At 41.2% G+C, this 16,975-nt stretch overlaps 1 protein-coding gene across 1 annotated transcript; it reads left to right on the top strand.

Moving 5' to 3' along the window:
• The first annotated feature begins 3,532 nt into the window (after nucleotides 1-3,532).
• On the top strand, nucleotides 3,533-16,503 carry SLC46A3 (solute carrier family 46 member 3). The gene is given in 6 exon segments (XM_052812280.1): nucleotides 3,533-3,620; nucleotides 3,623-3,936; nucleotides 9,274-10,147; nucleotides 10,569-10,652; nucleotides 12,092-12,248; nucleotides 13,830-16,503. Coding segments are annotated over 6 exon segments (1,605 nt in total). The 3' UTR covers nucleotides 13,918-16,503.
• The last annotated feature ends 472 nt before the right edge of the window (nucleotides 16,504-16,975 follow it).

The raw sequence follows: 16,975 nt of genomic DNA, 5'->3' as shown, positions 1-16,975 counted from the left end.
TGATGATCTGCACTGAATGAAAATTAGTGATATGAAACCAGCATGGGTTTTCTCTGTGTTGGATGACTGTAACAGTCTCTCCTTGTCTCTTTTTATAAAAGAGAGGTACTTCAAAACTGTGTGGTTGGATTTGTTGCACAAATTTTCCTTATCATGTTTTCTTTCAGTCTTATATTTAAATCTTCATTACTACTCTCTGTTGTCACGGCTTGCATTCAAGCTTCAGCAATCAACTCAGTTATACTGAAAGAAAACAAACAGTTACATCTAAACCTAGACAAGCCTCTGCAGAATTATGCAGCTTATTCTCTTCTCCTTTCCCCCAGCGGTAGTATTTGGAGAACTTCCTTCATGTATCTCCGTTGGCCATGCTCATGGGCAAGACGTAGGGTACGCAAGGTTTCTGCAGAACTGCATTTTGTATAAAATCAGCTCTCTGCAGGAAGTATGCTTCTCTCTTCCCTCTTTAGGTTTCTTTTTTAAATTTGTGTTAACCATCGTTACCAAGATAGCCTTGAAAACATGAGTTGAATAGAAGTAGATATGGTACTTCTTACTGTCACTCTGTAATCCACAGATGATTTGTAGAAGGCTAAGGTTCTCCATGATCTCAGTAGATTGTTAAAATGGAAAATTAAAGTCACCTCAATTTAAAAAAGTACTTAACTTCTTAGAAGGCAATTAAAATAATGTTTTACATGGCAATATTATTTATTAAAGCACTAGTCATCTTTTCAGCAAAGAAATGTGACTATCCAGATCTCCAAAATGTCTCCAACTTCATCTTCATCAAAAGAATTTGCTAGAAAAAATGTTTATAGTATTAATGATTTGTATATGTATAAAAAAAAATTAAAAATTGCTCTTTTGTTTGCAGCAACAAAGTTGTCTGAGAATGCAATCGTAGCAATCACTGAATGCCAAGATCTTGCCACGTAAATCAAGAATAATTCCTTGAAGTGCAGGAGGCTTTGAAGATTTCTGTCGCTGAAGGTAACATGCCTTTGCCCTTTGACCAGTGCTGGTGGGATCTCTCAAAAGTCTCCTAATGTCCTGAAGGTTGAACTTCATTACAAGTCACCTTTTTTCCATGCCCTGACACACAAGCAACATATCACCTTCAAAGATCAGTAATCTGTTTGGTTTTTAAGATTTATTTATGGAAAAGCTAGCAAGCGCTCCCAGAAAGCCTGACCTCCACAATGAATACACATGCTCTTTCAATTCTTCACACATTGAGGATGTCAGTAAACAAACAATACAAACTGCAAAGCTGCAGCCACTACAGGCCTGTGACCTTTGCGAAGTCTGTTCACCGGCATATCACTCAAATTTGGGCCAACGTGAATATTGGTGATAGGGGAGAGAGGACGCTAGTTTGCCATGTATTCTGTTATTTGGAAATGCTTGACTTCAAAGGATAAGCATCACCCAGCTAAGTCTGATCTTAAAAGTTCAATCACATCTATTGCTTTTAGTTCCCCTTGCGGGGGGGGGACTGGGAACAAGGGAGGGCCAAGTCTGTTCCAGTGCATCTGCGTGTGGGGTCTATGTTACATGTCAGCACTAGAAGATACTCACGAGCAGGCTCCAAACTGTTGGACTAAGATAATCAGGTGCTTAAAGGTGCCCAGCTCCTGCTGCAGCATTGCCTTCAGCATTGGTGAGGCCACAACTTTGCTGGAGCCACTTGGCTCTGCAAACCCAAGCCCAAACTTGAACACAGCTGCTGGAAGGACAGGAGCAGAGGACCTCTCCAGAGCGCAGAGCCAGAGCTTCGCTCCTTGGCGTGGGTAAGGCTGTGCTGAAGGGACTGCTAATTAAAAAGAGTTTTGCCCACCAACCTGGGCTGCACTCAGACACTTGTGTTCATGAATGACATGCTCTTGAGCACAGATGGACATAGCAAGAGACCTAATGGGGCTCTGGACAATACCCTTCTGTGGAACATAAACCTCCCACAGGCTTAAAATCCCTTCTTTGCTACATCCAAATAAATGTTAACGGCTGGCTGAGTGACCTGAACAGCCCCTCTCGTCTAGCAGCCCGTTCGCGTGTAACCCTCACTTGATTGTTTTTGCTTTACTTTGTGACAAACAAAATACTGTCACAGGGTGAATCAGACTTTGGACCTGGATGGGTCAAGGAGAAGGACAATACTCTCTACAGTTGATCTCAGGCCAGAGGTGCCCTTTTTTTGAATCTCTGTCTGTCTGTGTGTCTCTGTGAGCAGGCCTATCTGCCAGACCAAATGAGTTCACCATCTGAAGTAAATGATCAAGGCCACTGAGCTTCTACATTGGGCTGATCCTATGCTAAGAAACACATGACAGGCCAGTGTTGTCCCTAAATTTGGGACTGAATGACATGTCACATGCCAGTGAAACAAATTCAAGCCTTATTTGAGATCATATGACCCATGTTACAGTTAATCTAGTTTCAAATCAGTTTATGAAGGAACTGAATATTCATGAAGTTATTAAATCACACTTCTTAGGAGAAAAAATACACCAGGCAACCTTTGAAGTTTTGATGTGCTTTTAGCAAATACGACTTTTTGCAATATATGTAGTTGAAAAGCAGTATTTAAGACTGAAAGGAGGTCCTTTGGGACTCCCAACTGTGTCACCTCTCCTTGTACCACACCTGCAAGGAGCCAGAATCATTACTCAGTGTCTTAAGACGACAGCGCACCGAAGAGAAATAAGAGAGCAGGGGTACTGCGGTGTTCGTCCCGCAGCACCCTACCTCAAAGCAGAGACAAACCAGTATCCGTAACCCAAAGAGCAGCCATGGCTTCTGTAGTTTGTGCAAGAAAACACATCCCGAACTTTTACAGCTCCGATGCCAGGGCGTGCTCCCTCCGTTGCGTACATCAAGGTGGGCAGAGGTCCCATCTGAACAGCACAACCGTGGATCTGCACCAGCGTGAGCTCTCTGGTCGAACCGAAGCGTGTGCCGCAGCAGCTGTCCCAACAGAGAGACGGGCCACCGGCTACGTCAGACTCGGATCGGAACGAGACGCATTAACCGCGGAGCAGCTGGTGGCTAACAAATGTTGCTTTTTCACGCCGTGACAAGTCAACGGCAGGTGGAAAGGGAGCAGCTATACCAAAACCTCTAAATCATGTCAGCTGAGAGCCGAAAACACGGCAGCACGGAGCAGAAACCAGGCCCCCCGGGCAGGCTGACCGCACCGGCTTCACCGTACGGTGTTAAGGCTGGTGGGAAAGATCCTCTTTGCGCAACCGGCCAAAACAAACCCTCCGATACCGTTTGGCAGGCTGCTGCTCGGGGGTGAAATCAGGAAACTGCTGATTTGTCCCCATTTCTAGCAGCAACGCCACACAAATTGTTTGTGCGTACGAACACCGCGGGGGGGGACCGTTCTCCCGCCCTGGGCCGACGGCTGCCCGCAGGCCGCGGAGGAGGCCGCGTCCCCTCGTCCCGCCGAGCCGGCCGTTCCCTCCTCCTCGGCCCGGCCAGGCCACGGGCCCGGGGGCCGCCAGGGGCTGAGGGAGAGCGGGGCGAGATGGCGGCGCCCGGCTTCGTCCCCTCAGCGCTGGGCGGGACACGGCCGGCCGGGCGGGACGCCGGGACTCCCCCGCTGAGGGACGCGGCGGCCTCGTCCCGCCTCCCGCTGTCACGCACGGCCGGCATTGCGCGACCTCCGCCGGGGGCCGGGCCGGGGCGGAGGAGAGCGGGCGGCGGGAGGGAGCAGCGGCCGCGGGGGCACAGCCAGACATGAGGAAGGTTTTGTGCGTGGAGCCCGTCATTTTCATCTACATGTTCGCGTCCTCCTTGACCAGCCCGCTGGTGCAGCAGTTCATCTACCGGCGGCTGTGGGAGGGGGAGTACAACTCCACTTTCGTCAGCGACAGCAACGCCAGCGTCTGCGAGCAGAATAAAAGTAGCCCGGCTTACATCAAGCAGAAGGTAAGGGCGTTGGGGGGGGGGGGGGGGAGTGATAATTGTAAATAAACTTGCAGCCAGGAGGTGCTGTCTCTCCTTTTCTATAACGTTACTTAACCTTTTACATATGGAAGAGCCGTAGTTCTGTAACCTGCTGTCTCATTGCTCCTGTGCTGCGCTGTAGGTCGCTGTAGTGCTTTAGGGGCAAAGGTTTGGCTCCGGGAAGGTGCTGAGATAAATTCGTATTTTAGCGGGAGCTGGAAACCGTCTTGGAGGATTGGGCCCAAACTGGCGTTGGGCTGAGATTACAGCGGGTACCGCTGAAGTGCCGGTAACGGTTGTGCATGTGGTCACCAGCCATCAGTTGTCCTTCTGACTTCTAGCGTTCTTTGTAACTATGCAGAGTTTAGCAAATGTCCTGTAGTTTTCAGGAATAGGATCTAGTTTAGAGTACATTTATTTCCGAGGAATTACAAGAATGAAGGGTGGGGGAGATTGAAATAAAACATTTTCTAATTTTAAAATGTGAAAAAAAATTGCACGGTCAAATGTAATTGATGGTTTACCATTCAGAGTGCTAGTCTGCCTTGCTGAAATACAAAGGCGTCAAGATGACAGCATCCCGTGGTCAATTACATTTTTTAGCACTTTTTCATAGTTCAGCATGCTGGATAGCTAGTTGTTGATTGGAATCTCTTCTGTTGCACTTCTAATGCAGTTTTAATGCTACACTTAAGCAGAGCTAACTATGGGCTGCCAGCAGAAGAGATGATCATACTCCCATTTTCCGTTCCCTTCTCCCCCTGTTGCTCCCCCCACACGTGTTGTATCTCGCAATTCCGCAGTTGGAGGTTACGGTTTGGATTTGACTGGGGCACTGATTCAACAGAATGCTCGTCTCTTTTTTTGTGTTTGTTGCTTTTTAAGTGTTGTTTTTTTCTGAAGCAGTGCACTGCTCTGACACACTCTGTGGCCATGGGATTGCTGTATCTAATATGGGGATGCCAGAGGGAACACATTTCCAGAAGAGGTACAATAGAACCATTCTTGGCAACAACAGCTGGCAGTTAGGTTGGATCAAGTGGAACACGAAACCACTGTAGGGTCAGAAGAGTAGATGACTCAGACTGTAAATTACATGGAAGATGGAGTTATGGAAACAGTCAGCTGGCATTCCCCTATGCTGCTGAAAAGGTGGCACTTGAAAATTTTTGCTCACGTCCCAGATTTGCATCTCCGATGTGCTGTGTATGCACAAGACTAATCACCTGTGCTTATCTGCCTCATTTGTTGTTTATAAAATAAATTTTTTAATGGTACGTGCTTCCATTGAAGATGATCAAAGAAATAATTCAGGATTTTTAGTGTGGAGTAGGTTCTTCCTCACGTGACAGAAGCCAGTCTTAGTAGAAAGAATGTGAAGGTAAAAAAGGTCAATAGAATCGTAGTCCAGCATGCCTTCTGGGCTAACCCATCAGCTGAGGAAGGTAATGTATGCTACCCATTGGAATTGATTTGGAGATAATAACCAATTATTGTCTGAGTAATGCTTGTATGTCACTCCCCCAAAGTGTTTTGTTTAGAATTAGCTCCTTGTTTGGTGCTGTGTGGAGGCATTTTGTCGTATAGAAGGAGCAACTCTAAGAAAACCATATATGGTTCATACAGTTCTAATCGCAGAGCCCATCAAGAAACCTACATTTCACAAACATTTCTGCGCTTTGCATTTGCTAGAACCCCCCCCAAATTCAACCCGATTTTCACATTGCGATCACCTATGAGTCAGGATATAAGACTTCATATTTCTTTTTGCAAAACACTGAAGCAGAGTGCTTAATTTCAGCTGGAGTTCAGATAGCGTCTCTGATGTGGTGGTGAATTCACATATTACAGGTTTTTTGGCACAAAGGTTACAAAGTATTATTAGCTTGATATTTGAGAACATGAACCCTTCAAGACAGTAGTTGAATAATGGCCAACAGAACTTCCTTGTTTCCCTTTCCTGCCAAATTTCCATTCCCTCCATTTCAGTGATCGCCAGCAGGGCATGAGCTTTTGAACAATTATCCTCTTGTCTGGATGTCTTGCTTGCATTCTGATACCACACTTGTTACCATAGTATAAGAATGTAAAATGCTCTAAACACCCATTAATTTCAGTGGAACCCGGTCTCTGTGCTGAGTAATAGTCTTGTGTGTGGGCCAAAGAGTAGATCTAGTAACTCAGTCCCAAGCCCTTTGCTGAGGGTATGTGAAGTAGGTGTTCTGGGTTTTCCAAGACCATCCTAACTGACTTATGTTTACAGATGTTGTAAATGTGTGTAACAAAATTTGTTACAAATTATTGTAAAAAAAAAAACCAAACCAAAAACCTCCTGTCAGGAGTGTTCCCAACAGGCCCTGTTTGGCATTAACTTTTAGAAGAACACTTCCCTTAATAGTTGATTTAGCTGAATAGATGATTAAGTAAGTCCTTCCATTCTGAGAATGGAGAAGCTTTATACTAATCTCACCTGTTTCAAAGCAAAATGTAAAAGGAAATTGAATGCAAAAATCACTTGGAGCCTGCAAAAAAAGTAGAATATAGATAGTCTTTGCAGCATTTAGATTAATTATTTCTTACAATTTGAAGGAAATTAGTCATTTTATAATGAAATGAGTTCAAAGGTAATTTGAATACAAGCTGAAGCATTCCAATCACTGACTTGGATAATGGGGGGTTTTTTAGCTCAGAAAGAGCTATATTATTAATCATTAAACATTATTTGTTATCCAGGTTATTTATTATCCAATCCATGCATTTTCCTTTGCTACTCAATAATATTTTTTAATTTTATGAGCCTGTCAGTTTATCATGTCCTGTACATTGTTCAGCCTCAGGTGCTACACTTCTCTCTTAATTTAATCCTTATATAAGTGAATTGCTGCTTCATTGTCATTCTTCTAATTTTTAAATCTGTGATTTTAAGAACTCTTTGTGTCCACCATGAGTATTTTTTCAGAGTAGAGTGAATTTGCAGATTAAAAAACTAGACCTTTCTCTTCAAATTTATGTAGTTCCATTGATTATTTAATAGAGTTACATGATTTTAAAGCAGCTGAAGGTTTGACCTATCATTTTCTATGTTCCTTTCCTTTGACTTTATAAAAACATAAAGTAGGCAGTTGAGTGCCTTACACTCTAAATGGAGTTTTCCTGTACTTCTGTCTTTTAGTCTTCTTGTCAGTAGAGAGCAAGTCATTTATGTCAGCAAGGTTATGGTTATTTGCGGTATCTGGATGTGTAGCTGTGTTCTTTATGTTGTGCAACTACTTCCAAAACAATGAAACCCAAGTCTTTGCTGTTTTATTCCTTCAGTTTTACACTTCATTATGGTTCGGCAATAATATTTGTATTGTATGGTTAATGTGGGTTAAGATGATATATAATAACATTTAGTTTTATTTCTAATGTATTAGAATTTCTTTGATGCTCATGTCTTTGAACATGATAATCGCAGTAAAGAAGCAATGCCTGCAACTACATAGAGTTCTCTTTGTCAGCAGGGGAGGAGTTAAAGGTCAGAATATAATTTTCCATCTCAGTTTGTTCAGTCTTCATGGTTTTGACCCTTCCAGGGTGACAACAGTGCTGGCCAGTGGACAGGACATCATGAATCCTAAGGTAGTCAGACACCACAAGGGAAGAGAGAAAAAACTCCAGAGTGCTGGGGATCTTGAGGGCTTTCCTTGAGGGCCTCAGGATCAGTTGAATTTTCCTCTTGCAGTAAAACTTGCTATCTTGTAAACAAAGGAAGAGATTGAACTAGAAACTCATGGTCTTTGCCTGTAAGTATAAACATGAATTTATAAAGCATTCAGCAGCTTTTAAAATTGCCCAAAGTACATTCCTGGAAATTCTAGGGTTTTTTCATCTTTTGGTTACTACTCAGTGGGGATTATGTTCGCTACAGAGGAAACACCTGAAACGTGGACTATAGATGGCTTGAATATAGGCTGAGAATGGCTTGGGAAGACTTACACAGCTGTGCCTGCTACTGATTGAAGAGTGCAACCCCTGCCCAAGTCAGTGTGATACCTCAGGAAACTTGAAGAGAACTTTCAGTGTGACTTCAGTCTCTGCATCTGAAAGTTTATCTTATAAAGGGTTGAATGAAGTTATTTCCTTTTCCCCTGCTGCTCTCCTGTCTGATCAGGTGGTTGTCTTTGAAAGGGCTGTCACGGCTGCTGTCTGTCTAGCCTGCATCAATATATTAAATGCAAGATCTGAATTAGCTTGTTGACTGTCATTTAGCAGCTGGCTTCATAACAAGATAGTCTTTTTTTTTAATTGGCTTTTCTTTAGTTCTTTTTTTCCACAGCCATTCATGTTCTATTAACCTGAGTGTTGTTTTTCAGCTACGTTTGATTTTTATACTTCTGTTAAAAAGAACTCAGAAATTTTTCCCATAATGGGTGTTTACAGTTTATTGTCGTAGCATTAGCTGCTGCTCCTTATGTGAATACCTGCTGTAGTGTATCTATGGAGACGTCACTGATTTGGGCAGTTTCTGAACTCAGAGCTTTCCAGTGTTTTAAAAATCAGTTAGTTCACATATCTGTGAGTCAGTATAATTTTTAATGCTGTGTTTCACATTTTTATTGTTGTTATTATTATTATTAACATTGTACATTGGGATGTCAGAGCAAATACTGATCTGTTTACTTGCACAATGTGCTAGTCAGTGAATTGTTTCTTGTAACCCTCTCAGTAGGATTATTTGGGAGGAAAAATGATCTCCTGTGAGTAGGGAGCATAGGGTGTGTTCCTCAATGGAAGACTGTTTTACTACTGATTTCCAAGAGATTAAAATAGGCCCAGTGTCCTTTTGCCATACACTGTACTGAAGGAAATACTTGGCGTATAAGCACCAGCTCTTTGTAAATGCATGTTCAAAAGAAGGGTTCTCTTGTCTCCATTGAAACTTCTCTGTCAAGAGTACTAGTAAGACTGTATTTTAAGAAGTAAGTTCTGGCTTAAAATGTAACAGGGGATGTTTGAGGAATATGAAAGTTAAAATTACAAAAGTGCAAGTCTTTGAATATGCAATCCCTTTGCATTAGTGATTACTGTAATATAATGCATTCTTATAAACATACAGTAATGTATTTTATTATAGCGTAATATAATGTCATATAATCTTATAAAATGATAATGTATGATCATGTTTTATAATAATAGAATTTATAATCTATAAACATGCCCTGTGCTATACATTATATTGCATACTAATCATTATGTAATATTATCATAGATTATATGTATATATTTTTTTTACAATGTATTATAATATCTACAATTATTTTTCTTTTCTCTTCACAGGAAGTTCAAGAAAAAGCCTCTATTTTTAATATGCAGTTGGACTTAACTGGGGCAGTTCCCAGCCTTATAGTTGCCTTTGTCATTGTAGCTAATGGGGATCGCCAGGGACGCAAAACGTCTTTAGTTTTACCATCAACGGGAGCTTTGATTGCTGATATTTGCCTCACTGTAATAGCGTATTTTTCCTTGTCCCTCTCTATCCTATTTGCGGTTGCATTTGTTACTGGACTGTTTGGGAGTATGGCAACTTTCCTTGGAGGAGGCTTTGCTTTTATAGCAGATGTGTGTCACGATGAGAAGCAGAAAACAACGCGAATAGCTGTGGTGGATTTGATTTTTGGAGTTGTATCTGGATTGGCAGGACTGTCATCTGGCTACTTTCTAAGAGGAATAGGCTTTACATGGACATTTGTGACAGCATCTCTGCTTCATGTCATTAATATTATCTATATTATATTTTTTCTGGAAGATACAGTAGGCATGTCTGAATTCCAGCACGAGGCACCAGTATCCTGTAAAGAACTTCTTAGAGAGACATTTTCTGGAGTGTACATGCTTTTTAAAACTGCCCCTTATAAAAAGAGAATTTTGATAATTGTGTTACTTTTTACATTTATGACTTATTTGTTTACTATGGTTGGCGGGAGTTCGCTTTTTACACTGTATGAACTGGATGAGCCACTCTGCTGGAATGAAGTATACATTGGATATGGAGCAGCTGCATTCACTTCTGTTTCTCTGACCAGTTTTTTAGGAGTTTACTTATTTTCTAAATGTCTCAAAGACATTTATATTGTCTTTATCGGGATATTTTCTTACATTGGAGGAATGGTCATGGCTGCCTTCGCTAAAACTACCCTGCTCATGTTTTTAGGTGAGTTCCGAATCAGTTGTTCCATGGTCAACAATATATATGAAAATACTGCTATGTTATCTGTAGTGAGTGCAGTTAGTAGATAGCGGACATACCATCTTGAAAGGGCCATAGAGAGGTAAAATACACAAGGTTGGTTAGATTGATGTAGGAGTTAATTAAAAGATGAAGTGTGTGGAGAGAGAACAGAATTTCTTGCTTATTATTTGGTTTTAGTGCCATACAGACATATTGGATTTATTAATTTCTCTGTGCTTAGATAATTGTGTCTCAGTGCACTTCTAGTTTGACTTTTCTATTGCCTTTTACTATATGGGGAACTGAGCATTCAAAAGTATATGACTAATTCATTTGCAATGTATTTGTAAAACCCTGGATTTTTATTACTTCAGTGTCTCATGACTGATTCCTTGCTTTACAGTAAGAGTGCCATCTTTGCTCTGCTTTATGCCTATTCCTGTTCTCCGATCCATGCTGTCGAAAGTGGTTCTCACTGGTGAACAGGGTGAGTAGAATTTGTTTTTAAACAATACAATAATATGATATGTCAGAACAGAGATGCACCAAGATTACCTTTAAACAAACAGATATGTATTGGTATTTCAAGACTGCTTTTCTTTCAAGTTCCATATAATATGACCCTGTGTCATGATATTAATAGTTTTTATTCTGAATTTAATATAGAAAACATTGTGTTTAGAAACTGCTGCAAGTTTCAACCTTCAAAGGAGATCTGCTCTAAAAATAAAAACCATGGGGAACTTAAAGCAGAGGAATGCTCAGGTTCTATACAGATGTGATTTCAGAAGTGCTTCTGCATTCACAAGATTATGACATGCAGAGAAAGATCTATTTCTGTTATTTAGTCAATGTCACACTTAATAATTTAGAAAGGTAAGCAGTAGGCGGTCAACCTTCAAAGCACTTGAAAACAATTAGACTTGGATCTTGAGCTATGTACCCGGCTTCACGGGTGCCTGTGGCTACTTAAACATGTCCCAAAAGATATAAGATAACTACTTCTCAAAGTCCTTTCCTTATGGAACACAGAAAAAAGCATGTCAGGCCTCAAAATGTGGCTCTACTATCCCATATTTTGCTTTTGGGGAGCATATACTTTCTAGAAGCATTCTCCTGAGTTGTTTGGTTTTATTTTTTTAAAGACATTATTTATACACTAAACCAAAGATCTCTTTGTACTTAACTATGCTAACATACACCTCTGTTCTTGCAGTTTCTTGGCATTCTTCAGAGTTTGGCTACTTGAGTAGTTTGATGCAGGAATCAGGTTGCCTCTTGTCATCCTTTTCTGCTTACCTATTGTGATTTTGTTTATGGTCCCATGAATATGAATGTGGCTTGGGAAAATATGTTCAACAGGACAGTGATGGGATAGACTGCCACCCCAATGGGTAGTTCAGTGCAAAAAATGTTGTTTCTTTTCTTTCAAAAATGGGAAGGAGATGGTTATGTGCTGAACCAGCAGTCTTTGTGGGATCAGAGCCTTTTCCACATGTAAGAGTGAAGATTAGAGAAGGGAGAAACAAGAAAAGGAAGAGTGAGAATCGAGAGGAGAATTGGAAGGGGTGAAGGATGGAGATGTGCAGAACATGGTTAGTGAGGATGAACAGTTTGAACTTCATGTGATAAGCAGATTCAAGAAAACAGGTACAGTGACAGAATAGTAGCAAAGAAAAATAGTTTCCATCAGCAAAGTGTTTTTTTGTTTTGTTTTGTTTTATTTCATTTAAAAACTGAGTCTTTTGCAGAAAGACAATTCCATAGCAATGACATACGGTACTCGGGTGCTTGTTAATTGCATACTTGCTAAAAACTGTAGATAGATAGATAGATCTTTCAAAACAAATTTTAAAACTTCAGTACTTTGAAGGCGTTTTGATTTTATTTTGTTTTGTTTGTAATTGATCCATTTGTTTTTGGCAGGTGCTGTGTTTGCTTGTATCGCCTGTTTAGAAGTTGTGACCGGCACTATTTCACTTTCAGTTTTTAATATTCTCTATGCAGCTACTGTTGCATGGTTTTCAGGCTTTAGCTTCCTCCTATCGGCAGGCCTTTGTCTAATTCCACTGGCTGTGCTATGGTAAGTACAGATCAGGAGGGTGCTTCTGACTGCTTTGCCAGTAATTTCTGTTTTGACATGAGTTGAAGCTGAATGGTTTAGTGCAGTAGTTCTCAAACTTGAGTACTTTCTAGTGTGCTCTAGTAGCTCTAGTTTCACATTTCTTCTCTCTTCAACACCTACCCCCCTACACCTTTGCTGGAGATTTCCCATTCTGACCCTGCTCCAGCTACCTCCCCTCAGCCCCATGCTGTGAACTTGTCATCTAATTCCCCCAAACTGAAATCTGCCCTGAATGTACTAGTAGTGGGATACACCGTACCCTTGACTGCAAGTGTGTGCCTTCCCTTGGTTTGAGACCTTTACACGTGTCCCTGAGGAAAGCCTTTGACAAAGTACAAAAGTAGCAGATCACTTGAAAGGCATGAGCTTAGTTTTGCAGTCTGAGCTCTTCTAGATGCTAATGAGGGTTGTAAACATGACCAATCATGCAGTGAATTTAATGGAAAATTATCTGTCCCAGCCTATGGTCATGGGTACCTTTTGACCCAGTACCATCAAAATCTGTAAAAGATCTGCACTAACTTTAAGGCCCATATGAATAAACCTCTAGACATGTTTAAAAAATATGCATCTGTAGCATTTGCATCTAATCATATCTAGTGACCACCTAGTAATACTGACAGTGAAAGGTCATTACTCATGACTATTCACAAAAGCAAAGTTTACTTTACATTATTTCCAATATAAATTGTGGGGTTTTAGGGTGCTGGAACATCGATCTAAATGACAGAAGGATCACTTTTTATTAGAAACATTTATATTCGGGGGGGGGGAAAGCTGTTTTTCTTAAGAGGGTGGTACTCTTGCTGGAGACTTCTATCTTTTTTCTAATGCTTAGACTTTACCTCAGTCACCTTTTATCTCTATATCAGCTGCATTTTAAGTTTTAAATAGGCAGTGATAATGCTGTAGATATATAACATTTCACATAATTTCAAGTCTGTGCATGCCTGACTACAGTGTTTTACACAGTCTATTCAGAGAAGCTGCACTAGTCATAACTTAAGACTAAGGTAGTGATGGGTCTCAGACCTGAGGGAATTGAAGCAAGTAGGTCTTGTGCTGAGTGTGGAGAGTACTTTTCAGTAAAGTAATAAAAAAGTGAGGAATTCAGTTAGATTAACAAAGGCCCAGTAAATACTTCTGGTTTATTGAATATTAGTTTTAGTTTAGTTCACTGTTGTATGGCAGAGAAAGTTTCTGTTAAAAAAGCACTCTACCCTCTGCAAAAGGCGACAGATATTTGCCATCAATTAGTCCATCCTACAATCAGGACTGTAGTCCATCATCACCATAAATTTTTGGAAGTCATTTTTCTTTTCCTTCTGTCATTAGTGTCCCGGATATCCCACCCTTTGAACAAGCTTTCTCTAAAACCTTTTAGAGTGTCATGCAGTGTTACTATTTGAGAGCAGTCGACAGCTTTGTGCCACAGAAGATGGCTGTAACAGAGCTAGCGGATGTGTTTGTTGGTGCTGTATCAGCATGCTATACTTAACTATCTCAGCTAAAGATACCCGTCTTATCTGTGTCTTACAGCTGGCTTCTGTGCACAAGCTGGAATGGGGAGGACTTGGCTCTGCTTGTACCTGAAGAAGTATCCAGCATAGAGAGCACTGATAGTTGAACAAAGGATTCACCTACCTGGGTTTTCTAACCTGACGTGCAGTGGCAGAGACCATTATGTCATACAGAGACCATAGAGATAACACAACAGTTGCAGATGCAATCTCAAAGTGGCCCTGCAGCAATAAGCACTAAATTGGTAGCACTCTTTATCCAGTCTCTTATTTAGCACTTGAATAAAGCTAGCTCTTATACTTCACTATGCAAATAGGCTGGCAATGGAGATTTTAATGCTGCTTTCAGCATGAAGAAAAAAAATAAGATAGGATGATACTCTCTTTACACTTACCCTTTCTCAAGTTTGAGAATGTCAGCTGTGTATTGTGATCCATCTTGTATCATTCTAAGCAGGGCGACAGAGATAAGCTTATCAACTCAGAGGGTGCTGGCAATTCTGCTGAAGCCAGTGGAGCTCATGCCAGCTGAGGATGCGGTCCACTGTGTACATCTTAAAAGGCCTGTCTTAATGGTGAAGACCCCAAAGCTGTCTAAAATTACTAAACTAAATGGTAGTTTTTTCAGAAAGCAACTAAACTGGAGGCAGTACTTGCACCTGCTTTAAGTAGACTCACTGCTCTGCAGTTAGCAGAGACCGTTCGTGTAAGTAAGTTTAATGTATGATGTGTGGACCTTGCCTGTGACTTAGTTCTTAAAATGGATTTTCACACAGAACTGTCATACTTAGAAAATTTCCAGCTTGCAGAGTGGGAAGTTATGCCTATGGCTACATTTTGCAGAGGCCATATTGCACATTTATTTTTATTGTTTTCCATATATTAGGGACTGCAGATAGACACCTCTATTTTTTGTCCCATAGATACTTGTTTTCTAGTTAAGTTGGCTGTACTTAGCTTAAATGTTTCTTCTAGTGAAAGGCTGTAATAGCATTTCTTTTCAGTGGATCTTTGATTGTTTTTTTAACAACACTGAAATGAGGTGACCAAATCTGAATCATGCATCTGATCATCTTGCAGTGAATGCAGCGTAATTTATAAGCACTTGAACAGCACTTCTCATCTTCAAAGCACTTTACAAATGCTGTTAAGAACCTCCTTCCATAATAGATATTATCCTCCCTGTTGCACAGAGAGAGAAATTAACAGAGAGGACAAGTGACTTGCCCAGGGCCACAGTGCAAACTGGTGAGACTGCCAAACTTAGAAATCAGTTTCTACATTGACTCTTCACCTTTTTGCTTGAGATCTTTAAGTAGAAATTATCCAGAGTATTAGCTTTTGGGATGCACAGCACAGCAGAAGTGTAAAGATAACACCATGTTAAGGACCCCTTCCATGTGTTTTTTTCAGAGGGAGTTTGACAGCCAATACTGTTCTGATCCCTGAAAGTACAGGTAGGTTGTACCTGACTCTCTTCCCCCAAAACAGATTAGGTAGAGAAATCAAAATAAAGTGGTTGACATTTACAGACGGAAAACTCTAGGAAAGCAACTATAACATGGGAACTGACTTCACATGCACACTGCATAGGATAAAAATGAAGACGGACATAGTATATGCTGTATAATTAATTCTCTGCTTACAGCGATTAATATCCATCACATGAAGAGAGTACTCTTCAGAGCTTCTCAGTGGCACTCCACCAAAAAAATTAGTACCACATCATGATACTATTGTAGATCCTTTTTGTTTGAATGACAGCATTGTTTCCAAGCTATGTATCATGATCACCAAGAAGTTTGAAAGAGGGTTCAAATAAGGTAAAGGAGAGTTTACGCTACCCAGGAGACTGTCACTGGTGAAAACAGTGCTGTTTATCCAGGACAGGGGGAATGAATATTTACACAGCTAATAACTATAGCCACCTCTTACACTTCTGTCCTGAACTACCAAGGCTGATTTTGACAATTAAAGATCATTACCTTTTCCCAGCTAGTTTAGACACTGGCCAGTAAATAAAAGCACTTAACTCTCCTCCCTTGAGGTGCCCAAGTTGCTGCCAACTTGTTGGAGAAGCGAGCTGAGTTTTACAATAATCAGTGGGTCCACAACATAATGAGTGTTTGTAGAGAGATTAAGAAAACACTGATGTAAAGGATTTCAGCACAAAGATTACATTGTCCTCCTTGCCTCTTCATTATGCAGTTATGTAAGGCTTTATGAAATTAACTATTTCGCACAAAACTGCCTGGAAAAAGTAAAGCAAATGAAGAAGGGGTGCGTGCCTTCGCTTTCCCTTCTTCAATGCACACGTCTGCTGGCACTTGTAAGGTGGCAACAACGCAAGCCAGTTCTGCAGTGGCATTGTGTCGGTCCAAACAAGAACAAGCACGTACCCGTCAGGAGTGGCTTTGTTGTGGTTTGATTTTGCTGTACAAAGTACTTGCTGTTTGCAAACGATTTCTGGTAGATGCAGCATTTAGAACTGGCTGTAAGTTTAGGTCAAAACACATGAAGGATATGAACTGTGTTTTTAAAGTGCCTAGCACGGTGCAAGCTGAGGAAACCAGGTACTAATGCGCTTCACATTATTAAATGAAAATCTTCCAAGTTTATAATAGTTGCTCTATTTGTATATAAATGCAAATTATTTTGACAGAAACTAATAATGAAGTTTGTTTTTTTAAACTGTGTTGTAGTTCTTGCCTTGTTTTTTGACAAATGGCCAACGGGATTACTGGTGGAGGAGCGTTTATGTAAACAGAAGCAGCAGCACTAAGGTATCATCTATTTTTTGTGGTCATAACAAACAGACAGCAGTGCAGGTAGATGTGCTTTTGCCTCCCTCCTGCGCTTGGGGAGAGGAAAGGTTGCTGCCCAGAACATCAGCACCAAGAGGAGGTGGGGAATTGCAGAGCAGGGACAACACTGCTGTCTGCAAGAAGTCAGCACGGTGGGGGCTTGTGTTGCACCTATTAGATCAACAGATCCGCAAGCGCCTTCCTCCCCTTGCCCAGGTTGGGTCCAGCGTGAGACCAAGGCTGGCTCTGCCCCAGCTCCACTTGCCAGCACACCTCGCTTGGCTCACCTCCGTGGGTTGCTACTTGCCAGGAGGCTTGTAGAAACAGGGAGAAGGGGCTGGGCCAGCAAGACCAGTCCCCA

This window comes from Harpia harpyja, chromosome 17 (genome assembly GCF_026419915.1).
Source record: "Harpia harpyja isolate bHarHar1 chromosome 17, bHarHar1 primary haplotype, whole genome shotgun sequence".
NCBI classification, from domain to species: Eukaryota; Metazoa; Chordata; class Aves; order Accipitriformes; family Accipitridae; genus Harpia; species Harpia harpyja.
This window is presented reverse-complemented; position numbering and strand designations above follow the sequence as displayed.